The sequence below is a fragment of the Durio zibethinus genome, chromosome 2 (genome assembly GCF_047325235.1).
Source record: "Durio zibethinus cultivar Kanyao isolate XHJ-2024 chromosome 2, ASM4732523v1, whole genome shotgun sequence".
Lineage (NCBI taxonomy): Eukaryota > Viridiplantae > Streptophyta > Magnoliopsida > Malvales > Malvaceae > Durio > Durio zibethinus.
Window position 1 is genome coordinate 32,007,773 of NC_143163.1, and position 26,955 is coordinate 32,034,727.

The window sequence follows — 26,955 nt, forward strand, 5'->3', positions numbered from 1 at the left end:
ATGTAGGTTGATATCATTTTCATAATTATCATAATAATTTAATTAGTGTGATATTATTATTTTTTTGAGTAAAGGGTGATATATATTATTAAAATGATCTTAATAATCATTAATTTTTAAAAATTAAAAATTTCATGTTTGATATTACTATAAAATCAAATGTTTTTTTTATTTGAAAGTACCAAAATTATGTAATACTACAAAAATTAATAATTTTAGTGTTGTATAACAGCGATTTGTAAAATATTAATAATATTTTATTTATTTCATAACAAGACATATCTATATTATTAAATTAACAAATATATCTATCAGTAAATTAACTTCTATAATATAAAATACATAGAAAATAGTTTAATTAGAAAATAAAACCAAATGTGTATATTATATTTTGTATAACATTAAAAAAGTTAAAAAGAAAATGGGTAATTTATTTTTGAATTGAGTATAATAAATATTATCTTGAAAAGTAAAAGAATTATAATATAAAATAATTATCATAATTTTAATAAAAAATAAGTTTTTAATTCATATATTAAACAGGTAATAAAAGTTTATTGACTAAATTTTGAGATAAAAATTTTCTATTCTTTTAAATAAGAATTAAATCACTCTTTAAAATAATGATTTATCACTCTCAATAGTTTAATATCATCATCACATAAAATCATGAAATTCTTAACAAATGCTAAACTCGTACGTGATCCATGCCCAAATCCATTTGTCAAACCCATTAGTTTTCTTTTTAATAAAATTACAAATACAAAAAAATAATAATAATAATTAATTATTACATTTATATATAATATATTGTTAAATAATCAGCTAATAAAATAATATATATATATAACTAAATAATTAAATCTAGACACAAAATTAAAGTGCTATAATTGAAAATCAATTCAATTAAAAAAAGGTTTAGCATGCATATACTTTGATTATATAGCATCACGGTTTGTATATAAATATTTAAATCTATACCTTAAGCCCTATCATATACTTGAGGGTTAGTCTCTCGTTTATTTAAAGGGAGACTTTCTTGCAACGAATAATAAATCTACTCATGGAATAAATATCTTAATATAAATTGAAAATTTTCAATTTAAAGATTCTAAATCCACATTTTGAAAAAATACAAATATTTATGGAATATATATGGGAAATGGTTTTCATAAGTACTTAATAAACTTTTGTATGTGCAGCAAAATTTGAAAGAAGAGTCAGCATTTAATTCAAATTATATTTAAATGTGACATGTAACAAATTTAAGATTCAAATTTAAATATTTATAATTTTTTTTTATCTCTAAATGACAATCTTGTCTGAAAAAAAAATATTGACTAGAAAAGTCTTTTCAATTCATTGATTTCTGCCTATTACTCTTTCTAATCCAACTTTCTATTCCTCTTGTTTTCATCAATAACAAAAAGAACAAGCTAATAGCAAACTATTGTCATGTGAACTTATCTTTTATCTCTTATCCAAGTCCAAACAAAATACTACCATATAATATATGCTACCAAATAATTTTTAAATATTTGAAAAAAAAAAGGAAAGAAAACAGATAAATAATATGTGTCAAATTGTGTGTGTTCGATGTTTTTGTGTGGCATATGAGAATTGCAAAGTTTTTTTTTTTTTTTTTTTAAATAATACTAAAAGCTTCTAAATTCCCAAATGAGTCCAAAGAAATTGCAACATTGTTTGAGTGCCCTTTTGGAGCTGCATTCACTGCTCCCCGCGTTTTCTTTATCACACTATCTTGTTTTATTCTTTCCATCCCCCAAAAACCGCGTAGAAATTTTCTCTCACTTTTCTTAATTTGTAGCCTCAGCTTTCCCTCCCCACCATTAGTCCCAATCCATGAAGAAAAAAGAAAAGAAAGTCCCACTTCCCAAATCCTACTTGGTTTTTTGGTTCACGATCTCAAACATCTAGTCACGTGCCCTTGTTAGTGATAGCGACCCTTCTGTTTTTATGTAAGAAGGAACTACCACTTCCTTTAATTCTTTTACTTGATTCATTTAGGAGGATCTCAAAATTGATTGTATACCGAAATTGGAATAGAGAAATACACAAATGAGAAATATATTTATATATGTATATATGAGTGTCCTTTCATTCATTCAAATTCCGATTTTCCTTTACCAAGAAAAAGGGTTGAGTAAGAGGACTCCAAAGTCCAAACAGATGGCTCCAGTTATTTTCTTTCACTGCCCACCAACTCCAAATGTTTAAAGGAAAGGAACAAATGGAAAAGGTGGAAGCTGATTCCTACTTTCAATATTGTAATATAATCATATCATAGCATGGTTTTCCATTGGTGAAATTTGGCTTGCTGGGTTTTTTTTTTTTTTTTTTTCGAAACTCACTTTTTAAAGCCATTGGACCACTTTTTATGTCTGTAAACCATGTGTACGGAACATGACATGAGTAATTAAGCACACTGTTTCTAAGTTTGAAGGCAGACCAACATATAACCAAAAAAATTAAAAAAAAATCCGAGTGCAGTTTTTCAGACCCGGTGGACATTCATGTTCTGTTTTTGTAATATATAGTTCTCCAAATTGTCTGCGTGCATCCTTTGTGTAAAAAGACGCTACTTGTTTGACTCTCAACCATTTCTATAGATCTTCAATGACCTACCTGAAGTCCAGAGCAGAACTCGCATGCTTCAACTCATCGCAATTCATCTCCCCCCCATCGTTGTTTTTTATGGAACACATTTTTTCTCATCATTAGTTTTGATCTCACAACTGCGACTCTAGTCATTAATTACACTTCCCCTACTTTCTTCAATCTAAGCACCACCAACCTCATTTCTGTGCTGAACAGAGTGTCATAATATAAGTTGGACAGAGACTACAGAGAAAGACAAAATACACCTCCTTTCATCAGATATATGATCTGTATGTAATTTTTTTCTCTTTTAATTATTTACTATTTTAATAGAAGGAAGTTCATTTGCACAAAGATAATATTTAAGTGCTTAAACTGCTTTAAAAATTGTAATCCAAAACTCTAAGCTGGTCCAAGGGTTTGAAAACAATGGGCAGTTACAAAATTGTTAATAGAGATAATTCGTTGAGGTTGACTACATTTTTGCAGTGATGATTCCTGTTAAAAGGAAAGACATATATTGCAGAGACCATCTTCTGACTCTTAGCTGTAGATTAAACAAGTAAATAGAATATCTTTGTTGTGATTGATAACAAACATTTCAATGTGATGTTTGTGGATTTAGTGTTAAAGCTGATATTCCCTTTTTCTAAAAACACAGAGACTCTGAGCATTTCTGAGAAAGAAAGATAGCAAAAGTACGTAAAAAATTAAAATAATTTTTTTTAAAAAATGAAGTTCTTTGAGTTATTAGGGAAATTAATACAACTCTAAGTTCCCATTAGCTTCTTAATTGCCTCCTGTATTCTCACATGCACTGCCATTGTTTGCAAAGAAAGCTGGTCATATTTAAAGACTTAAAAGGCTGAATTTGTAAAAGATAAATTCTACCAAAAAATTGCCCCGATCCCACATTTTTTGCTTTTTGGTATTTCGTTTAGGTATTATTTCTATTGATTATGCATTGTCGTGAGTTGATGATGTAGTGTAACACTCAATCTTACACCCAGATATTTTGAATATCTATTATTGTATTTATGTAAAAATTTGAATTTATATTTGCAAGTATTTTTTTGAGAAAAAATCGTGATATCTTTATGCCAAAACAGACAATACTTGGAGGTTGGGATACAAATCTTTATAATAGTATTAAAGCAATCATCAACTGAAAGGAACTAATTGGTACACCATGGAACTATCTTAAAGAATCTCAGTGAGTGAGAGTTAATTATTTTACGATGAGAATTACATCTACATCTAACATTCTAACATGATTTTACTTCTACGTATTCTGTGTTGAGCATCATAGAAATATTAAGCTTTGACAAATATAGTTTGTAACATCCCAATTTATATTTTGAGAATTTGCTATAGTATTTAAGATTTAAATTTATACCTGTGACACCTTTTATAAAATAAAATCATGATATTTTCAAGTTGAAATAGATAATACATCACAAATTAATTATGAATCTTTACATGCACAAGCATTATTATTAGGAAGATACAGCTGTGAGAGAGAGGAGCACGCATTTTCCGCACATGTTTGCTGCTGCTTTCAGGGGTAGCTAGCTAGGGCAAGCAAACAAGATTATCCAATTTGATCAGTTTCAGATTCCCAACTGATCAGAGCAAATATATATAAAAGAGCGCTGAAGAGTGAAAACCATGTTTCTTGCGTTTTCTAGCTATAGGAATAAGAGGGCTCCAGTACTGCCTAGAAGATCAAAGTTGCCTCTAAATCAAATTCTATCAAGTTTAATATTTTAAAGATATTATCCACTCCATACATAAACTGCAGCTACTAAAACATTCTATAAATGAATTTATTACTTCTTGACCCTGTCAACTTTCTACTCTTTGAGCATTTAATTCTGATATCGAGATGTTTAGTTAAAGTTCTGAGTTTTATTATATGTCCAAGCTTTTCATGAACCTGGCTCTGTAAATATGTTGAAGAAACGCCATGCATGCTTCATGCTTTTCATTTTCACGAAGTAGTACCAGAATATATATGATGATCCACAAACAGCACTTTCATTCTATCCAACTACTTACCTTCTTTCTCCTTAATTTCCATGACGTACAGCTGTGACCCCTCAAAATGGGAATATCTGTTCCTAAACGGGCAAAGAGTTGGTGAGAATTAAATGATAAAATAAGCTTCAATTTGTTCTTGGTAACCATGTACATGGCCATTAAAGTATGTTAGAATCGAGATAATTTGATGGTTATTGGACTTTGGACCTACCAACAAACTTATCAAATAGTAAAGTCCCCTTTCGCTTTGCTATTTGTACAATTGTAACTTTTGGATAAGAACCATTGGTGTCAATCTTTCTTTGCATTTAGATTAGAGTCTGATGGGAAAGGTTCGACTATCTTCTAGATTAATTATGGCCAAAGAAACTCAGAATATCCTAAGAAATCTTTAAGATGTGATTGCTTGAAGGCCATCAAAAACAAGGCATGATCATGAACAATTGAGAATATATCCTCATACCGCTGCATATGCATTTTACAAAAGGAATACAAAGCTAAAATTGCACTCAAATATACAAGGCAGCAAGCAAGTACAATTATTAGAATGAAAACAACTCAAAAACGATTATCTGCATCAACAGGCGCGGCATTAGAACATTCTAAATACACACATGCAATCTAATTTCTGCACCAATTAATTAATTAACATTTCAACCAGTCATTGCTGCAAGTTGAAATCGTGCTTAATTTTAGTCAATTAACAAAAAAAAAAAACACTTACTCATTGATAATTTTAAGAAGGGAAACAAATAACTTTCAGAAACGAATAAAAGAAGACAGCAAAAGATCACAACTCCCTGGAAAACCAAAAATTGTGGATGGAATTAATTTCGTTAGAGAATAAATTGAAATCTTCAGCTCAACAGCTGCCCCATCCCTTTCTTGATTTCCGTCAGGCAGATTATCAAAAATCATATGGTTAGTTGTCAATTTAGCATATATTTGCATGACGTCAATCAGTTGTATAACACCATGTATCAAATAACAAAGTCTTCATGTCTTTTATAAATTTATGCTAATTAGGACATGAACAATAATACATCCTCCTTTTTTGTTCTTTTTTATGATCATGGTTGATGCTTTTTCATTTTTCTTTATATTTAGAATTGTTCATTATCAGCCATGTGAGTGGTCCTCTCACTATGGTTTTATTGAAGGCCATGATAAAATGATAGTGGATGGGAGGCGGAGTCCAAGTCCAACAATTATGCACAAAGCTGGTGGTAACAACCTTAGGTCCCTACACTCATATTTTTTCTTTCACAAACGAATTGCATCATATATTATGTGGCACTTTGTTTTTGGTGAGCCATGGTCTTTGCGTACGCGCAATATATATATATATATATATATATATATATTTCCCTGTTGAGATGACCTTTGTTAATCTACTAAGTTGTACGGACTCAGCCTTGTCTTGTATTAGATTTAAGAAAAGAAAAAACGTAAAAGTTTTAAGTTGTCAAGCGAATAAGTCATTTTATTAAGGAAATCGCAGGCTTTAATTTGTCAATTAGAATCGCAAGCGAATAGTTCTTGTCTACTTTCAGCTATACTTAAACTGATGAGGGAGTAGCGTTGACAGGCACTGCTAGTTCATCAAAAACTAGCAGTCTTCAACAAGGTAAAGGAGCATCTTTCAGTTTTGTCCCATGTATTTTGGGCCTGTGCCTATGTGTCCTACAACAAATCTCCTAATTCTTCTGTGATTAGGCTAGAAACTCAAGATCTTAAAAGAAACGTTTTATCATTATGTCATATTATTGAGATTCGGGTTAAATATAAACATAAATTATCTAATAAATAATTTTTATCAGTTTGGTATTTTAAAAAATAAAATTTATAATTAAATATTTAAAATTTTATTTTATCATATATTTTGATTCTTGTACTAACATCATTAGTTAAGTTATTAGCGTGATATAAATATCCAATTAAATCATGACGCATGTTAAAAATATTCAATTATCACCATATTATTAATATTACATTAGTATTAGAAGAAAATTTCAAAAAATCTAAACAAAATAAGAAAAATTAAAAATTAAAAAATCTGAAAATTTTTTAATAAATCCAAAAATTTTCAGAAAAATAAAAAAATTCAAAATTTTTTTGAAAAATAAAAAAAAATCTGCAAAAGTACAAAATCCTAAAATTTTCAAATACCTAAAGAATTAAAAAAAATCCCAAAAAGCTTAAAAATTTTGTAAAATTTTTAAAAATTCCAAAAAATTTTAAAATATGAAAAAATATGAAAATCCAAAAAAATTCAAAAACAAATTCCAAAAAATAAAAAATATTAAGATTTTCAAAAAATTTCAAAATCTAAACAACTATGAAAAATTCTTAAAAAGTAAAAATTTTAAAAATTTAATGTAAAATTAAAAAACAAATCTTAAAAATTTTCAAAACTCTGAAAAATTAGAAAAATTCCCAATAATGAAAATAAATCTGAAAATTTTTTAAAATCAACTAATAAATTTTAAAAAAATCTGAAAACATTAAAAAAAATCATATTCTTACAAAATCCAAGAAAAATCTAAAAAATTTTAAAAAAAATCTTAAGAGTTTCAAAAAAATTGGAAAAAGATTAGTAAATTTTTTTTAAAAAATCCAAAAAAATTGCAGAAAAAAGGAAAAAAATCTGAAAACTTTAAAAAAAATAAAATTAAAAAACTCGAAAAAAAAACCTGAAAAAGTCGTACATGGCCAAACTTTATTTTTCATTTTTATATATTCATATTTTTCTTTTTTTTTTCATATTTTACTGTTTTAAAACAAAATTCATTTTTTTTATTTTTTGAATTTTTTGGTAAAATTTTAAAACTTATACAGTGTTCAATTTTTAAAATTTTTAATATTTCATATTGAATTTAATTTTTCAGCTTTTTTTAAACTTTTTGGATTTTAAAAAATTTTAAAATTGTTTTAAAATTTCCTATTTTTGTAATATTTAAAAATTTTTCATTTTCTTGAATTTTTGGGAATTTTTTTGAATTTGTTACTAATTTTTAATTTCTCAGTTTTTATGAATTTTTTTATTTCTTTTTTATTTTTTATTTTTGGATTTTTAAAATTTTCCTTTTTTTCAAAATTTTGGAATTTAAAAATTTTTTTGAACTTTTTAGATTTTTGGGGATTTTAAAGTTTTTTTAGTTTTAGATCATTTAAAATTTTTAAAAAAATTGTTTTGAATTTTTTGGATTTTTAAAAAATTTTCAATTTAATTTTTTTTTTTTAATTTCTTCCAATGCTGAGATGAAATATTTAGGTGACAATAATAATATGATGATAATTGAACTTTTTTACACGTATAATATTTTTATTGGGTATTGATATTACACTAACAAGTTAGTTATCCACGTTAGTCTAAAATATCAAAATATATAATGAAATGAAAATTTTGATATTTAATTATGAATTTTATATTTTAAATACCAAAGTAATAAAAAATTTATAGTACAAATGCCATTTTTGTATTTATCCCTTGAGATAAATAAGTGCTTACATTTTTCTTTCTTTTTTCTTCATAAAAGAAATTTACACCTTTCAGTTAACATGACGATTTGTTATTGAATGGACCTCTACTTGAAATAAGAAATTAATTCCTGGAATTCGCACCTCTATAAAAAGAAATTAACCAAGAACTTAAGTTCCAATGATGAGGAAAGAACAATATAAATAGATAGAATTACATCTTGTAACCATAAAGCAAGCACAAAACAAAGTCAGGCATACAGTCCTAACATGAACTCAGAGAATGCTATGTAGCATAGAATGCTATCAAGTTAGAAAATGAAATGCGTTGCACTTGAGTATTTCGCTCAATCATAGCTGCACCTATTCCCCTACTAAAAAAAAAGGTTCGAATCCCCTTCCCCATTGAAAAAAAAAGTCTTATGTCATATCATTTAGATATTACTTGGAAAGAAATAACGCGAGCCGTATGAAGTATGAAGGCATACATAATATTAGACTTACTTTAAGTATAATCTAAATACCAAAAACAAAAAAAACAACAAACAAAAGTAAACAAATGAAAGCAAGTTCCAAAAGCTAGTTATTTTTAACTCTAAAATTTACAGCCATCGCCATCTGTATGGATGTCCAACCAAGAGGTTCTGCTGGATTCGCTGCAAGGGCAAGAAGCAACTTCGAGTATTACACTAGCTTCCAGATTTCTTCTTCCTAAAAATGAACTTCCATGAGACTTTTGAAGATGAGATGTCGTGTAGATCAGAGTAACACGTTTACTGGAGTTGATTTTATTCTTGGTTTACAATATTGAAGCAAAGCAAACACCATCCAGAGAGGGTCCAGAAAGGTCACTCTTCAACAACATTAACCAGCTCATACTCGATCAGTGAGAGATTGTTATCTTCCTTCACAGTGAAACTAGCAGGCTCAGCAAGCTCAACACGACCCCATTTGTCCACTGCAAGCCTCATTGATCCTTTAAACATGTCAATTTTCGCATTGCGAAGAGTTATGGTAGTACCTTCTTTCATCAAGTCCACTAAAAAATAAAGATGGTGTTAGCTCTAATTAACACTGTAATCTTTGAACAAATAAAGCATGTTTTGTCACCTTCACTGTCTGACAACACCATATAATGAATAATATCAAATCAAGGAAATCTTGAAACGATTGAGGAAACATATTCATAATCACTACCAGGTAAAATCTCATACATATGAAATTTCACAGCCCAAATTGGTTAATTTGATTCCCTATGCATGTGCAAAGTTTTCTTTGATAGCCTGGTTAGCAATTCTATACCAGTTGAGCATACTTTCAAGACTTAAGGCTTGGGGTATATCAGTGAACTTCACTACTTGTATTATTTGTAATGAGGAGTGCAGGGATTATTTGTTCTTTCTTGCGGTTATCCAAGGGCTGTATATGGCAGAGCATTTCACAGACCTCTAATATTGCAAGAGCACCTAGTAGCTGATCAGATAAGCTTAGTTTAGCAATCAACAATTTCAGAGGGAAATCACCTTAGTCTATCTTATTAGCCTCGCATGGACTGCATACACGCATTATGTTCGGAAGGAAAACAACCCTTGAAGACACTCTGGAAAACCCAAGTCTCCAGGAGCTCTATTCCAACAGATTGTAGTAGATATTCAAGCTATTGTTAGTTCTTCTTCTATTATATTCCCTAATGACATATTTAGAAGCTGGGGTATAATCCAGCCAAGTTAGTCTCTTAGTTGCTGTTTCTTGGTGACTTCTCAGCTTGTAAAACTTTGAAGCAAATTATTCATCTTTTTTTGGATGTTGGAATAAAATTCAATTATCCAGAAAAAATTTTCCTTCCCTGCTTCAAATTAATTCAGAAAAGGGGTTTTTGCATCAGTAAGAAGGACAGGAAAAAAAAAATGATTGAATTCAATCACACCGGCCAAAAAAAAAAAATCAATCATAAGTATATGCAGCAGAATGCACTTGAACACCTCAAATGTAATCTCTCTGAGCTCAAAAATACACCATAATAGAGTACGGCATCATAATTGATGCCATTTAACATTTGCACTGATTAGAGGTAAATGGAATTTTAACACTAAAATCTCAGACATGGCTACAAAGAAATAAATAGCTGAAAGCCTAGCCGAACGAAAATACTGGATATTTCACTCTAGCACATACTTATGACTGAAAGGCACAACTAGCATTTATTTATTCCAAGTCATGACTAGCGGAAGAAGGCCAAGGTCAAACTTAATGTAATTGAATAATCATTACGTACAGAAAGCCTTCTGTGGTCGAAGTTCATAGACTCGGAAGACTCATATCATTAAAATGTGTCAATATATATCAGCCATGATACTGAACAGTCAATTGACCAAACTAATAGTCTGTCATTGCAAAAAACAACTAGCATTTATTTCATTCCAAAACACTATCAGCAACCTTAAATAGACCTCCTTGTCAGAAAAACTGTGTTAAAGGAATTTTGCCAAAACCCAATCATCACTTCTTTTCTTCCATGAGGCAACAAAAAATATAATCACATCAAATACAATTTGCTTCCATGAATAGTAGTGTAACTATATGAAACCAATGTTGTATTACTTGTATAAAAGAAAAGGAGAACTAAATACAAAAGCAGTGAGTGACAGCACAATTGCATGAGAGATAACACAATCAAACATAAAACTAACTAAATGCAACAGAGTAAGATGCATGACAAGTGAAGCCTCTAGCAATAACAAAAGTAAAACTATTGCCCAAATTAAACGTGCATCAGGAGAAGAATATACCTTGTTCATTTCTAGCGGTAAAGATAATCATTCCTGTCTCATCTCCTACCAAGCATTCAGCAATTCGCATTTGACGAACTTGAGGACCATCAGCACGACCCTTCTGCAATACCATCTTTGTACTGACAACCTTGACAGTAAGAGTGTGACCACTAGTGCCGGGGCGAAGTTGGTCCACCTTGGTGAAAACAGGTTTTCTCAATGGCTTTGATTCCGCCATTTCAATACCTTCAAAAAGAAAACATGGAGATATGGATCATCAACGAAACTACAAGAAAAACCAGCTTTGACAAAAAAAAAAAGCACCATATAAAATAAGCATCTTAACCATGTGATAAGTGGGGAATTACAGCAGATGATTTACTGCATTTCACATTTAGAATGTTTTCAAATCTAAACAAACAAATTTGGGTTAAAAATATGATTTGAAACTCCAATTGATTTTTAACAAAATTCATGATCCAAACAGTTAGTTAAAAAAAAAGTTAAATTTAGCATCCAAGGCAATACTTAGATCTATGCAACTTGAAACTCTAATCATAACCAATAACTTTATATAGAACAATAAAATCCCTAACTTTTTCCCGAAAAATTACATTTTGATAGCAAAACAGACAGATCGAGAAAAACTAGAATAAAATCTAACGAATCAGAGTCCTCTGATTCTCGTTTCTGATCATCTAACAGAATGGTAACGAACGGTAGTAAAATTTTCAAATGAAAATCAAACGAAAATAAAAAACTTCAAATTGGAAAGAAAATAAATTTAAAGAATAATGAGGAAGAGTTAAAAGAATTAGGGTTTCGAAGCTACCTTTGGAGATCTGAAGATCGAATTCCAATCGGGGATTAGAGAGAGTGAGTTAAAGAATGACAGACACCTGTTTGAGAAACAACGCTTAGCAGCTAGTGCAGCCACAGTCGGCTATTGGAAGGAAGTCAGATTTGTATAAATACATTTAATACTTTTCACACACAACGGTGTCGTTTGACTCTTTCTTTTTTCCTCTATATTCCTTCCCAAGTACGACCTAAACTTGTCCACGGATCAGGTCCAACTCTAGATGAGTTTTAAAGCCCCGGATTAATCCAGCTCTGTTTGTGAATATATTTTTGTTATTAAATAATTAATTTTTATTTAATTTTACAATATTTGTAAAATATAAAATATAAATATAAAGAAAATTTCTAATATTTTAATAATAAAATAATTAATTTTATGAGATAGGAAAAAGAGATATCCCCTTGCATTCGAGGCTTTGTGATTTTTGCAACTCAAGTCTTTGACTTCACCACCGCATTCTTTCAACCTTTGCTTCACTTTTTCCAAAAAACATAAGGAAACTCAGCACCGGCTCTAGTCAAACTCTTGTGCAAATCGTTACCATACATGTAATCATATTCCTTTTCTATATATATATTTTTTCATTTTTTCGTTTTTTCTCCATACAAAACCACAAAAATAAAATATTAATAAATCGACGGATATAAGCCACAAACAAGGAGAGATTAAAAAAAGGTGGAGATAAACATTGGCTTTGAGTTGAGACTAACAGATTTTAGCAAATTCGAAAAATGAAAGCCGCACTTCCATCAACGACATTCCAACTCAGGACTGTTACTTCTTCACCATTTCTGTTCAACGTTTCGTTAACTTTTCTGGATAACAGAAGGAAACTAAACACCGGCTCTATTCTGAGGCGCACGCTACCCTCGTTCTCTTATGTTCCACTAAAGGTCAGTGCGAATTCTCAGGCTGCTGCCCCTGCTTCTACTGAAGTAACCAAAGCAACGACTGTTCCTAACGAAATGAAGGCTTGGGTATACGGGGAATATGGAGATGTTGATGTTTTGAAGTTTGATGAGACAGTGGCGGTTCCTCAAGTGAAGGAAGATCAGGTTTTGATAAAAGTGGTTGCTGCTGCTCTTAACCCCGTTGATGCCAAGAGAAGGCAGGGCAAGTTTAAGGCTACCGATTCTCCTCTTCCGGTAATTCTCCTTTTTTTTTTCTTTTCTTTTAGTATTTCTTTCTTCTCCTAGTTTTAATGCAAAATTTTGTTTTGGGGTTAGCATGGTTGATGACGAAATGTGGGTAATAGGATTGAAGTTTAGTGATAATAGGTTTTCCATTGGAAACGACCTTAGAGTATTGGTAAAGGCCCAAACTTTAGTGGGAAATATATTTCTTAATTATCATTAGTTAAATAGAGTATGATGGTGGAAACGTAACACTGTCATTAATTAAATTGCTTTCATAGCTCAGTTGGTTAGAGCACCCGTTTAGTAAGCGGGAGGTCTTGAGTTCGACTCTCAATGAAAGCAACTTCGAATTCTTTTGTATTGAATATTTTAGTTTTCTGCAGCTGTCCCCAATGATAGATGCAATTTAAAAGAATGTCTTTCTGAAAATCTGAACTCTGAACCTTTATTAAAAGGACATAAAATTGAAAAGTTATTTTATTTTGTTATTCATGAACTGAATTGAATAGCCAAATTGTTTTAGAAGTACGACTTATTGAATTTAAAGGAGAAAAGTATGAAAATAATGAATTTAAGTAACCCTTAGTTTTTCTTCCCATGTTGGTTTGCTTGCATAGTCTATCTATTAACTAAGGATATCTTTTATCTGTATTTTTTATCTGTAAATTATGAAATGTTCTTTAACTTGGTCTGCCTGTAGACTGTTCCAGGCTATGATGTTGCTGGTGTGGTTGTAAAGGTTGGAAGTCAAGTAAAGGTGCTGAAGGAAGGAGATGAAGTGTATGGAAACATAAATGAGAAAGCATTAGAAGGGCCTAAACAGTTTGGTTCCCTTGCTGAGTACACTGCAGTTGAAGAGAAGCTGCTGGCATTAAAGCCAAAGAATCTGGATTTTTTCCTGGCTGCTGGGCTTCCTCTTGCTATTGAGACAGCCTATGAGGGTCTTGAGAGGACTGGGTTTTCAGCAGGTAAATCCATTCTTGTTTTGAATGGTGCCGGTGGTGTTGGAAGCTTAGTGATTCAGGTATGATATCCCATCCTCATTGATCATTTTGGCCTGCCATTGCTGGAAAAACAAAATCAATTCAGATTTGTAAGAAAATTCTGGTGTGAGAAAACTTAATTTTTTATCTTATGAATGTTAAATGCCTAATGAAGAGTGCCGGTTTCTTCTTCTTAAGTTCAAAAATAGATACGTCAAAATCTTCTGTAAAAAAATGTGACGATTGCCTCAAAAGTTTGGAAGTTGTTCTGAAGTTATTAGTTTGTCAAGCAATAGGCTTTGCGCATTCTAGTGCTTGTACACTTACTTTCATATTTCTGCAGCTAGCAAAACAAGTATTTGGTGCTTCAAGAGTTGCATCCACTTCAAGCGCAGGAAAACTTGAGTTGTTGAAGAACTTAGGTGCTGACTTGGCTATTGATTACACAAAGGAGAATTTTGAAGATTTACCAGAAAAATTTGATGTTGTTTATGATGCCATTGGTAATATTTTACTCTAATATCCTTTTTCGTGAATAGTATTTTCATTATTTTCAATCATAAAGGATCCTTACAAAATATAATGCGGATATTCCTTTTACTTCAGTGAGTCAATCATACAAGATTACTCATATTCAACGCATTCTGTTTGCCAAAAACATTGTTTCATTCATTTTTTTAGTGCTATAGCCATTAGAACTGTCTCTAAACTATGTGCATGCATCTCTAAATCAGATTCAAGTTACGTTCTCATTTTCAACTGTAGGGAAGTGAGGTTTTCCGGGATTGGTTTGCATATGTAATTGTTTTCCTTTTTAATTACAGGGCAATGTGACAGAGCAGTGAAGGCAATCAAAGAAGGTGGCAGTGTGGTGGCCCTAACTGGTGCTGTCACACCTCCTGGCTTTAGATTTGTGGTTACTTCCAATGGAGAGGTTCTCAAGAAACTAAATCCATATTTAGAGAGTGGGAAAGTGAAGCCAGTTGTTGATCCCAAGGGGCCATTCCCTTTTGCTCAGGTTGCTGAGGCTTTCTCTTACATTGAAACGAATCGTGCTGTAGGAAAGGTAGTTATACACCCAATTCCGTAAGTCAAATGAAACAAAGAGAGGGAAACAACCATTTTGTATTGCATGCTGCTAACCCCTCTATACTTATGAACAGCAAATGCCAGTGTATTTCAATCAATAAGATGTTATGACATTTTGCTTGATACTTTCATACGTTTTGCTTAGTGTAATTGGTAGATTTCTAGTTAAGATTAACAAATGAAATCATGGAAATATACTCTCATACGGTGGAATGGATAGGTGAAGTTAGCCTTCATTATCAAAGTACAATATCACAGTATCAAGCTGGATTTTATGCAATGGAAGGCCTTTGGTTCCGATAGATCAATGCCTTGATGCACCTAGCTATTCTTGTCCTGGTGGCTGGTATTTTAAGCTAAGAGAAATGAATAAATGACTGTATAAATGTCTTCAAGAGGATACTGAATAATTTGAACTAGAAATTTCCATTTTCAAGTGTGATGTTCAAAGTTAGAAGTATAACATTATCTCTCATTGGTAGCTTAACTCTTAAGGTTCGTGGACTGCCATATTTACCTAAATTGCCCGAATCGGCCTATCCCACTGACTCAAGCCTGTAAGCTCAGATGTGGACTTGGGCTGAGAAGTGACAATCTTCATAAATCAACTCCTCAAATTACTTGAGAGCTGGGAGTCTCTCCTATCCCTTACCTTATCAAAGCAGACAAGTAACGATGATTAGCTAGCTGCTTCTACATGATTGCAAAATGCCAAGGGCTCAACCCTGAATCCAACATAGAAAAGTCCACAGGAGGAAAATGGCTATGCCTTATGTCACATTCAGAATCACTTCAATTCCCATTGGCCGCATGTTGGCGTACTGAATTATGTCTTATTGACCTACTTTGTGGTCCAACAATGTGTGAAAACAAATTTAATTAAAGGTTGCGAATATTTTGTTGTTTTGTGTGTGTGCGCACGCCATAGCTCTGGCCTGTGATCGTTCCGCATTCACCCATAGCTACCAGCTTGCTTTGCTCATATGGATAGAATATCAAGGAATAACTGAAAGATGATTATTTGATATGTTTCCAGCATTTTTTTCTTTTATCTGCTCTGGTTATTTTCTGCTTAATAACTAGAAACTGAAAATTATTTGTTGCATCTAACCCCAATAATATATTGTAATTAGGATCACCAAAAGTCCAAACTATGTAATGAATCATGTTCAATGCTAGGATAGAGTTTTTATTTGAGCCCGTACAAAGAATGCCCCTTATAATGTATTTGTAAGCCTCAGCAGTGAACATTTTGGTACAATAGCGACTGCAGCTCCAACCTAAGATGTTTATCCATCCAAATGACCCACTCCCTATCTTTTAAGTTCTTTGAATAACAAACCAAATAATAATAATAAAAATTTAAATAGTAAGGACAAAATGGACTTAACATTTCTGAGGAGACAAGATTACGTGGGACTAATGTCAGCAATCTTGTGTTAAATTATAAAATTTGTAGCGAAGTTTATTGATGGCAGCATCTATTACATGTTACCTTATTGGTAAGTGAGAAAGTTCCTATGTCCCTTGGAACCAGATACTAGAAAAAGTAGGATATTGATTTCAAGACTTTTTCTCTTCAATTTAGGTTTGTTTGCTAGTTGGCTTTATTATTATTATTTTTTTTTTGCAAAAGATTAATAAAAAATAAAAACGAATAAAATAAAATAAAATAACTTGTTTGTGATATAAGTAACATTTTTAATTTTACAATTAAAATTTAAAAAATTATATTTTTAATAATTTTAATTTATTTAATATATTTCATAAAATATGCATTATTTTGTTAATAAAAGATGTCAATAAAAAAAAAAAAGAAGATGGATAAAATATTTTTCATCTTTATTTTTTACTTTTTATATTATATCTATCTTAGTATTCATACTCAATAGATATTTCAATTTTATTTTCATTTTCATAAGTTTTTAATGAGTATGATTAATTTCTATATCCATAGTTTTTAAAAAATAAAAAATAAAATTTAGTTTTTTAGTTATTTTTATTTTCATTTTGTACATTAAAGTAATTTTTTATAAATATATTTTTAAAATACATATATATTAGCTTTAATTAATTCAAAATAAAATTTAAATTATTAAATAAAAATTAATTTATTAAATATGTATAAATTATAAATTATAAAATCAATATTATTCATCTTTATATTCATACTCGACAAAAATTTAAAATCAAATTTACTTTTATTTTTATTTTAAAATTTAATACTCATCTCCATCTCTATTAATATTAAAATTAGATTTTTCATTAAATTTTCCATTAAATTTAATAAAATTCGCACCTCAACCATTAATTTTGATAGTTTTTAAACACCATGGAGAACTGACAGAATAATTTTCCATCCACGTTTTTTTTTTATTGGCAAAGGGCGCCTCCACAACGACCCCAACCCATTAAATATAATTAGCGATGGTGACATAGTGCCCTAGAAAGGTATTGTCCTTTTATACGTGGATTCATTTCTTTTGTTGATGAAACATTCAACACTGTCTGAGTAATAAAAAATTAATTTGGGCCTTGTGCCACAAACATGAAACACATCATTTATACAACTATTGTTTTTGCAAATTAGCCCTTCAAATAGGCTTTCTTTTTAGCTACAACTACTGCTTGGAGCAAATCACGAGTTTATGATCTAGGAAGGGGCAGATCTGTTTCATTATTTATCTTTCTTTTTCCCTCTGTTTCAGAATTGTTCCTTCAAAATGATTGCTCAGAGTTCATATTCCACTAGTGTATTACCTTTATTCTTCAAGAATAACAAAATAAATAAATAAATAAATAAAAAGGCAAGAAAAACAAACATGGGCTATAACCCAAAGCATTAACTCAACATTTTCTTTTGTCTAGTCAAAGCAGGACTTTCTCTTTGCATTTTTCACAGAGGAAATTAAACACAGAGTGGAACAAGATATGACCCGACCACTTTTATTCTCTGGGAATGGTATTCATGGGGGAATATACAAGCAGCATAGCAAAAGACGCTTTACTATATGGGGAAAATGCAAAATACTCATACAGCCAAAGTGGGTGTAATCTGGAAGTTGAGATTCCAGAGATCAAACTTTCCATTAACAAAATCATAATGTGCACCTTTTAGGACAAGGGTGTTCTTCAATACAGCCTCTCTCACAAATGGATATGTCAGTAGGTTCCCTAGAGAAACATTCACTGCCTCCTGCATTAGTTTGAAAACAAAAACAATATCAAACATTAATTTCTAAGAGTGCCAAAAAAAATGTAATGATGTACTTATGTATGTCACCTTCTCACAGTTGGTGCATTGCTCTGAGAAACTCAGCCCACTATATTCTGATTTCACCTTGGTCTTTGCAGGTGCACAGATGCTAACCCATTGTTCTATGAAATCACTGCAAAGTTTAAATTCAAGCATAAATAATAAAAAAAAAGTAATAATTATAAACCTTCATTAGTCTTCAATCTGTTCTGGTATCCTTTATATGCTAAAGTATCTACAAAAGGAGAGAAGGGGACCCAAAAATCAGGCCTAAACTTTCAAGTCCATTCATGCTAAACTGTCACAAGAAAAACGGGTTGAAGAAGGAAGCAGTTTAAAACATATTGTATTATAAAAAATGTAAGACAGAAACAACCATTTTTAACAAAGTTCTTGCTAATATATGATTGTATAAAAGCCCATAAATGGACCCAATGTCTTGCATTGGTATGTTCCAGAATCCAAAAGCAAGATGAGAGTTAAACTTTTCAAAAGTTCTTTCCCTGCTTTATTTGCCATTTTAGATGCCTCCAAGAATGTGGTGCCAAGGGAAAAATGCATTTTCTACTCTCTTATCAGCTTATAATTATTAGTTACTGATAATTCACTAAAGAGAATATACAGTAATATCGCGTGGGAACTATTGAGATTATGAGACTGAAAAGTCAAAATACTGAATACTTTTGATTATTTTATTTATCTATTCCATAATCTGAAATATATTTTGATTATTTTATTGAGATTCTTAAAAAAAAAATAAGAATTTTAAATATGGTAAATTTGCTTTTATGCCACATTGATAGAGGTCTTACCTAGCAGTGGTCCCATCGTCTGGGATAGACATGAGCCCTTTGATACCACCACAGCAGCTGTGTCCAATAACTACAATATTCTCCACCTGAAAGCAAACATTCTCTTTTACACATCAAATTCCAAAAGCTGAAATTTGAGATAGCAAATCATGTTGAAAAAAAAGCAAAAGAGCTCCTCACCCCACTATCATACATATCATTGATCAATTCATCATTCATTATTTCACCATTCCACACTTCAATTTGTTTATTACTACTAATTAAATTCAAAGTTGAACTATATCAGTAATTACTACATTTGTAATACTGAAGCCTGCAATTGATGAAAATTCAAGGTGATAGATATGGCTCTACTGGTTTTAAATATACAGTCTTTCCTTTTAGAAAGTAAAAGGAAACAGAGCCATTTCTGTTGAGGTTGTTGTGTAAAGCATTTAAGACTTGAGAGACTTTGAGCATGCCTGTCACGTTGCCCCCACCAATGAGTCAACATCCACTATCATTAAAAGAAAAAAAAAAAAAGAAAAGAAAGATAGCAAATTGAGCTTATAAAGTAAAATTGTTCACCTTCAGATGCAGAACTGCATATTCAATGGCCGCACCAACTCCAGAGTACATTGTCTACAGTAAGCAAAGCAAGTCAAAACATAAAATACATTGGAAAAAAATCAACTGATAAAAGTATTAGTTAAAAGTAGGAAGGAATTGGATTGGATCATAAAGGTCATCCTTTGAATTGGCGAATTACAGATATAGACTGTCCAAATGGCGTGAAGAATAAATAAATAATGTAAAAATTAGGCGAACCTTGTCGTAGGGCGGGACCATGTTGGCTATGTTTCGGACCATAAAAGCCTCCCCTGGTTGGAAATCCAGGATGTGAGATGGGCAGACTCGAGAGTCCGAGCATGCAAATACCATAAACTGTACAAAAATGGTTTTTTTTTCAAAAATAAAAAGAGTTAGCTTACTATGTTCACTAATACCATTCATATTGCATAATATAATGATTATTGAATTGAAAGAGAAAAAAAAATTCACGGATGAAAATGTTGCAGTACTCCTTGAGGCTTGAATCGACCCATAACTTGATTTATCATACATGTTGAGCACCCAAAAAAACAAGAAAGCAAGTCGTGAAGCTACTGTAACTTCACTTTTGTCAAACTCTTCTTCTGAAAAAACAGACAGCCACTATCTATCTAAAAGTAACACGTAAAAAAATTACCGGTTGAATATTCATTCCTCTTAGTTCTTCCTCTCCCCGCCATTCAAAAAGTGTGCAAACTATGGCCATACACGTCCCATTTCGTCAAATAAAGCACGCAACCATAAATGTTCTAACTTGAGTTATTATATCCTTGGTTCAAACTAAATGCATTGTACTTGAATTAATTCCATTAATTAATAAGAAATACTACAAATCTCTGGTAAATATCTGGTCCCAAAATCCAACTCATCTGCCTTAATTTTCACATCATTTACCGTGTAAAGTAAAGTTCAAATGTTGTCTGACAGGGTTGGTAAAAATAAAATACAAGAAAAAGGGTTGACCAACGATGATAACAGCAGGACGAACCTTGGGGCTTTGGCCTTTGGCAAGTGCACCGTACAGATCAGGATTTTTCCTGCAAAAAACACTCGATCCAAACATATACCAGTTTAATTAATTATTATTGGAAAAAAAAATTGTAAGAAAGGAAAATGCAGACAGCCAATTTCTCAACTCAACCACATGTTTTTCTCTTTTCTGCAACTGCCAATTCATTCGCTGTCACCATTGCCAAATCCACTTTCTCGAATTATCCAAAATTTAATCTCTTTTTAGAAAGCCATTAATAACGCTTCGTCGAATTGGAAAGACGAATGAGCACATGAAAAAAGAAGGCAGTTACGGCACTTTAAATAAAAAGGTATTAGAAAAAAACAAGAAGAAACCAAAACGATCAGGCAAATTCCACGATCAGCGCAAAAGAGAAGAAACTTCCACTACTCGTTTTTTATTTTTATTTTATTTTTTTTATTTTGTGCTTAGATAAGATTATACATACCAAGTAGTAAATTTATTAACTTACTCATATTTTTCTGTCTTGAAGTGAAGGAAACCGGTTTCGATCCGCTTGACCGCGTCGAACTGAGTGGGACAGGCAGCTGACTCTAACTCGGCTGTTATCTTTTTTATTTTTGCGGCGGCGACGCTGCCGAGATCAGTTTTGTCTCTGCAACCGAGGACGCATCATTATAAAAAAAAAAAAAGTGTTTCAGAGTTACAATTCATTGTCGGTTATGGGACAAAAAGACCATTATCCAATCCTAGGCCCTACAGTCGGACAACGTAACTGAAAAAAAACAAAGTTTACCACGTTGATAAAACCGTAAAAATGACACGTAAGGACGGCAATTTTTATGAAATTACCGTCCCGGGTATGAAATCCTTGACTTTTCTCCGTTTTTAAGGTTCGGAACGGAAAGAGAAATGTTAAAAGGACAGCACTGTTAAATACCTGAGAAGCTTCGACAAAGCTGCAATCGCGTCCTCGTATGACTTACTTCCCATGTCTTCTTCTTTCTGTTACCTCAAAAAAAAAAAAAAAAGGAATCTCAAAATTCATACAATTATAAATATTAATCATCGTGATCTGTCAAACTAAAACGTTAAGTCAATTCAGGGAAGCCATTGGTAAGAAGAGAAAAAGAAAGGAATGGAAAGGTGAAGCTGTAGATGAAGGTGATCTGAATCGGGATCAACGCAAAAGATTAAAGATTAAAAAGCTGTGAACAGTTTCTGGGAAAAAAAATCACTACCTTTAATGACCTTTTCTGTTTTACAAACTTTGAGATTCTTGTTTCTGATTCAGAATTTGGGAATAATAAGGAGAGAAATATTTCACCAACCTGATAAGTTGATGATAATCAATCTTTTTTTTTCTTTTTTTGCTTCAGCGACAGATTGGATTGGCACTCTGTATTTGTACTGGTTTATTAATTAACATGGTAAATGAAATAATCTAGAGGTTAAACATAAGGATGGGTAAGTTTGAAGAAAGGAAAGTTTGGCTTCATTACACTAGACAGGAGAGGTCGACGCGTTTATCTTGCGTTTGTTTATGGTAAGCAAAATTGACAGTCTACGAGGAGAAATGGTATGGTGTTGCGGGTGTAGTTTTATTTATTGTGGTCCGTTTGATTGGCTTTTAGATGATGATCGCGCGGTGTGCGACTTGTTTAAGAAAAGGAAACAACGCCTTTGTCGAAGTTAGGGAGCCACAGATACCGGGTGTTCCGGCGGAGTCAACTAAGACGCGTAAAGTTTGCCACGTGGCGGGATTTGCGAACGTGAGGACAACGGTAACTAATTATTATGATTGTTTGTTAAATCAAAAGTGATAATATTTTTTAATTAGTACATTATTATCCACAGATCCACTTGCTGTGGTCATCTCCCACGTAATGGAAGGTTTGGAAAATTTTTCATTCAATACAAAATTGTCGTCATTTACCAAGTTGTATTTGATGTAACTATATAAAATAATTCAGACTTGAGATTTAATCATATCTCATCAAGTTCATTTTTATGTTTTTCTTTTTTCAAAATTTTCAATAATTTAAATTATAAGGGAAATTGATTGAATTTAATTAATAATTGTGTGATTTGTTAATAAAATATTAAACTCATAATTTTAATAATTATAATTTAATTATTTACAATTACATATTTCCAAAAAAAATTGATTTGATTTATGCAATAGGAGAACATTCTCTCTCTTGAGTGGCTTAAGTTTAATAGACTTTAGTCAAATGTAAAAACAAGCAAAACTCTCTTATGAATATTGAAAATACCCACATCATTCACAGTTAAAATATCATATGGATTATTTTATATAGTAACATTTTGCATTCACATTAACTATTAAATACCAATATAAATATTCAAAACAAATTAGTTAATTAAATACTACTATAACAATTATTTATTGAAATAATATATTTAATAATTAAATGGTAGTCAAATACCATGTGCGTACTTGTGGGAAAAATGACTTTCCATTCTGGACTTGAAAAATTAAAGGGAGGATAGAAAAAAATTATAAAGAACAGAAATATAAGCAAGTGGAAGGTTGACTACACCCTTAAAAGGGTTAATTTTCTCCTTGTTATTTTTATTTTTTTCCTTTTAATATTCTTCTTTTGAGTGCTAGAAGGGTATTTAAAGAATAAGGAGATGGCGGTCCACTTCCATCAGTTAATTTAATTTCATATTTTTACTAATTTCTTTAATTAATTTTTCTTATTAATTAAAGAACTTATATTTGTTATTATATAAAAAATATTATATAATTAAATTCAAAATTTAATTTAATTGATTCATGTAATAAAAAAATATTTAATAAATTTAAAATTTAAATATCAATATTTATAATTTTTTCATTTCATGATTTTTTTTATAAAAAAATTCAACATAGTTCTCCAATTGTATGATGAGGGTGATCCTTTTTTTTTTTTTTTTGGATAGAAAAGTGGAGGGTAAATTTCAAACAAAAAAGGAAAAAAAATAAGCGTGGAGGGTTGATTGGTATATTTAGATGAGTGGTGCTAATCGACTCCACTATTTGAGTAATTGTTTTAGACGACCCAATGTGCAACGTTGACGTAAAAATGGTTAAAAGTGGTGTTTTTGCATTATCATGATTTAGCTGTGAGAATGCGCAAAGCGTTTTCTATGTCCCATGGCCATTGAATTTACTTCTCTATCCTTCTCCAACACCCACTACCACTACCACTGGCAGTGACCACACTGAGGAATATAAAATTTAATGAAGATAATTCTCAACCATACATTATTCAGCTCCAAATATGAGCCTATCCTATGCTGAATCACTATCAGCCAAAAGTCTATGATCACCAAATATGATTTCTCTTCTCTCCATAATTTAGTGGCCAAAACTTCAAACTGAAATGGGCCAAATGTTTCAAGGATTTTCAGTTCCAACCTTTTAATCGATTGGTGTACGTGGTAGCTGCTGGTTAGCCTTTCAAAACCAGCAATTAAACCTACCTCGGAATGCCCACAAATTTTGTTTGGAACCTTGGGAAAAGTCAAGGGTTAAATTTAATAAAAAAAAAACTGCCCCCATAAAGGTTTTACCTTACCGGTTCATCAATCCTTGTGAAGTAGCAGTGCATGACTACTATTGGGTCACATGCGTTCTTGTGATTAATTTTAGAGACGTAATCAATCCACTTCTGAGTTATTATAGTATTAAATTCAAATTGAAACTCAATTCAAAATTTAAAATTTAAAAATTAATTTAAATTCAATTAAAATTTTATTTTTTTAATTCAAATTTTATTCGAAATAAAAATTAATTTACTCAAATTAATTTAATTAAATTTAATTAATATATAAAAATAAATTTAATTTTTATATTTGATAAAAATTCGATTATATGTGTTTAAATTTAAGTTCGAGTTTGATATATTTTATTAATTAAAATAATAAAAATATATTTAAATATAAAAATTCAATTAAATTTGTGAGATACTCGAATCGAATATAAAAATATTTGAAATCAATTTAATCAATGAATCAAATTATTCGAACTCGAACTTAACTTAATAATAATCAAATTAAATTCAAATTTTATTTAAATTAAATTCGAATAATTTATTAATATTAATATATCATTTATACTCCTAATTAATTTTATTGAACATTACCATTTGCTTTCTTAATTAGTTTTCCCACGCTAGTCACTAAATGACTTTATTAATTGTAAGAATAGTTTTAATAATTTCAAAATATAAAAGGCTTGATAAGCCGTGTGTATGAATAGGTTTTGTATCTTTTTCAGCCTGAGAGATAAATAAAAAGATTATAAGTATATGAATCAATTGAATATTATTTTTTAGTTGTAATTTAATAAATTACTTGAAATAAGTTTCAGATTCAGTTTTTTTCTTATCTTAGAATATTAATAAGTACTAACATTAACAAATAAAATCTTGCCATCATTATTTTGCATCGTTATGTTTATGAGTGAACTGCCACCAAAACTTTTGCAATCGGTAAAAAAGGGAATTAATGCAAAAGTGAGATATGTATGATCTTACCAAGACCTTTGCCGGACAACATAGCATCATACACTTTGTAAATTTTCCAGCCATGGGTTTTTCTCTTTGCCTTCGTTTCAAGTCACTACCCGGTTTGACTTATCAAACAGATTCAAACTGTAGTAAGAAAACCTAAGGAACATAATTGAAAATCGAGTTATCCAAAATTTATGAACTTTTGACCGTTTTATAAAAAATATAAAAAAAATCATTATTGGCGATTAGGGCATACCTCTCTCTCAATGCCTCACCGACCTTGTCACCTAAAACCTGTTATCAAATCAGAATTATAACGTCAAGTAAGAATGAATGAATGAATTCAATAATGAATTAGGCTCATGGGACAAATTACTAAATAGAAATGAAGCAAAGAATAGTTGGACATTCAAATTATTTATTCTATCTACTAATCTCTCTCAAGCCTCAACCACTTCAATATTCCTTTCCTTTTCGTCTTTTCCTGTTTTCTTTTATGTTCTCGTTGGTTTATTTCTGGAAGTTGGATGGGGTCACCTAGTCTGAAGAGAACTACACCAACAACCTCTTTTTTTGGGACATAACTATGGGACTTATAGTACTTGGTCCTCAAGTTTTAGTATCAGAAAAGAATTAGAGGGAGAGAATTGAAGAGAGAGGAAGTAACAAATACTGTATGAAATAACTTGGAGGCTGAAAGTGAGGTCAGCAACAATGGGCGGCTTTTGGATTCCTCGAATTGTTAAGAAGGGAAGTGGATGGCTTTTAGGTTGAGAAACAATGGGGTTGAAAATATCCTTTGTCTGTGAGAATATGTAAAGAAATGAGGGGCACGAGAGAATAAGGGAGCAGAAGGGTCAATTCAAGGCTTCCCATCGGATAAAGAAATTAAGTGAAATGTGTGACATCAAGGGCTTCTTCTATCCTCTAAAATTATGGATTACAATTTCATGTTGGAAAATGCTTCATCCCTGGTCTCCGAGCCACCTATCCGATTGCAACAGCAAAATAACTTTTTTCATCACCAAAATGGCAAATTACAATTTACATGGCAATTTTCATTGGACGCGTTGCATGATTCAGTTTAATTCGGTCTACCTCTATATGATATTTTGGGAATTAAATCAAATTTTTATTTTATATTATATATAAATTTATATTTGATGTAATGTTAATGTATAAATATTATATATTATTAGTGAATTACATAATAACATCTTATAAGAAATTAATTTTAAATATATTTTTAAGATTAAAATTTTTAAAACTAAATTTTTTTATGATGTATAATTTATGTGATGTATTGGTAATGTATAGCATATTTACATACATATAAATTTACATAAAAGAAGCTCTCATTAAATATGAGCTAGACATTATTAAAGAGGGAAAAAGTAGGACAAAGGAAGTACGTTAAAAATAAAATAAAATAATTGTGATAATAATGTGATAAAATTATGATAATACTGCATAATATGATGATAGTAGTGATGATAATGAAAAAAAAATGGAGATATGTGAGTTAACTGAGTATATTTACAAGATTATTTATTATTAGATTTTATCTTTTAATTTTAATTAATAAAAAACATAATAAAATAATAATTTTTTAAAACACTTTTTAACTCTACCCAATAATAAATGAAAAACAAAATTTTTCTTTCACTTTTCCATATTTCCTCCCAAACATATATTATAGAAAGAAAATATATAATATTTTTTTTTAATCTTTTTCACATTTCTCTCCTTTCAGAAACCAGCCAGTCATATGATTTAGTTAGTGCTGAAAAAATCAGAGTGGATTGATCGGTTAGACAGGT

At 30.7% G+C, this 26,955-nt stretch overlaps 3 protein-coding genes and 1 non-coding gene across 8 annotated transcripts; 2 read left to right on the forward strand and 2 right to left on the reverse strand.

Annotated features, from left to right (window-relative positions):
• Positions 1-8,544: 8,544 nt before the first annotated feature.
• LOC111317865 (uncharacterized protein At4g28440-like) lies at positions 8,545-11,851 on the reverse strand. The gene is made up of 3 exons (XM_022920349.2): positions 11,743-11,851; positions 10,929-11,156; positions 8,545-9,178 (listed from the first exon to the last, which is right to left on the reverse strand). Exons 2-3 carry the CDS (start codon positions 11,146-11,148, stop codon positions 8,988-8,990), a joined length of 411 nt encoding a protein of 136 aa, XP_022776084.1. The 5' UTR covers positions 11,149-11,156; positions 11,743-11,851; the 3' UTR covers positions 8,545-8,987.
• A 581-nt stretch (positions 11,852-12,432) lies between these two features.
• On the forward strand, positions 12,433-15,111 carry LOC111317864 (NADPH-dependent alkenal/one oxidoreductase, chloroplastic-like). Its single transcript, XM_022920348.2, has 4 exons — positions 12,433-12,917; positions 13,609-13,932; positions 14,235-14,394; positions 14,716-15,111. The coding sequence occupies exons 1-4, from the start codon at positions 12,504-12,506 to the stop codon at positions 14,979-14,981; spliced, it is 1,164 nt and encodes a 387-aa protein (XP_022776083.2). The 5' UTR covers positions 12,433-12,503; the 3' UTR covers positions 14,982-15,111.
• On the forward strand, positions 13,177-13,250 carry TRNAT-AGU (transfer RNA threonine (anticodon AGU)). Its single transcript has one exon. It is a non-coding gene; the product is annotated as a tRNA-Thr (tRNA).
• A 2,682-nt stretch (positions 15,112-17,793) lies between the features above and the next one.
• LOC111317866 (carbonic anhydrase 2-like) lies at positions 17,794-25,291 on the reverse strand. 5 transcript variants are annotated; one of them, XM_089751756.1, is made up of 9 exons: positions 25,160-25,291; positions 21,553-21,617; positions 21,124-21,267; positions 20,628-20,676; positions 19,856-19,972; positions 19,616-19,669; positions 19,049-19,134; positions 18,264-18,369; positions 17,794-18,176 (listed from the first exon to the last, which is right to left on the reverse strand). In XM_089751756.1, exons 1-9 carry the CDS (start codon positions 25,211-25,213, stop codon positions 18,012-18,014), a joined length of 840 nt encoding a protein of 279 aa, XP_089607882.1. In that variant the 5' UTR covers positions 25,214-25,291; the 3' UTR covers positions 17,794-18,011. The 5 variants fall into 5 exon arrangements, with proteins under 5 accessions (XP_089607882.1, XP_089607893.1, XP_089607898.1 ...); XM_089751767.1 differs by lacking the exon at positions 25,160-25,291 and adding an exon at positions 21,944-21,989; XM_089751772.1 differs by lacking the exon at positions 25,160-25,291 and adding an exon at positions 21,944-21,989 and having other exon boundaries at positions 21,553-21,624.
• Positions 25,292-26,955: the final 1,664 nt, after the last annotated feature.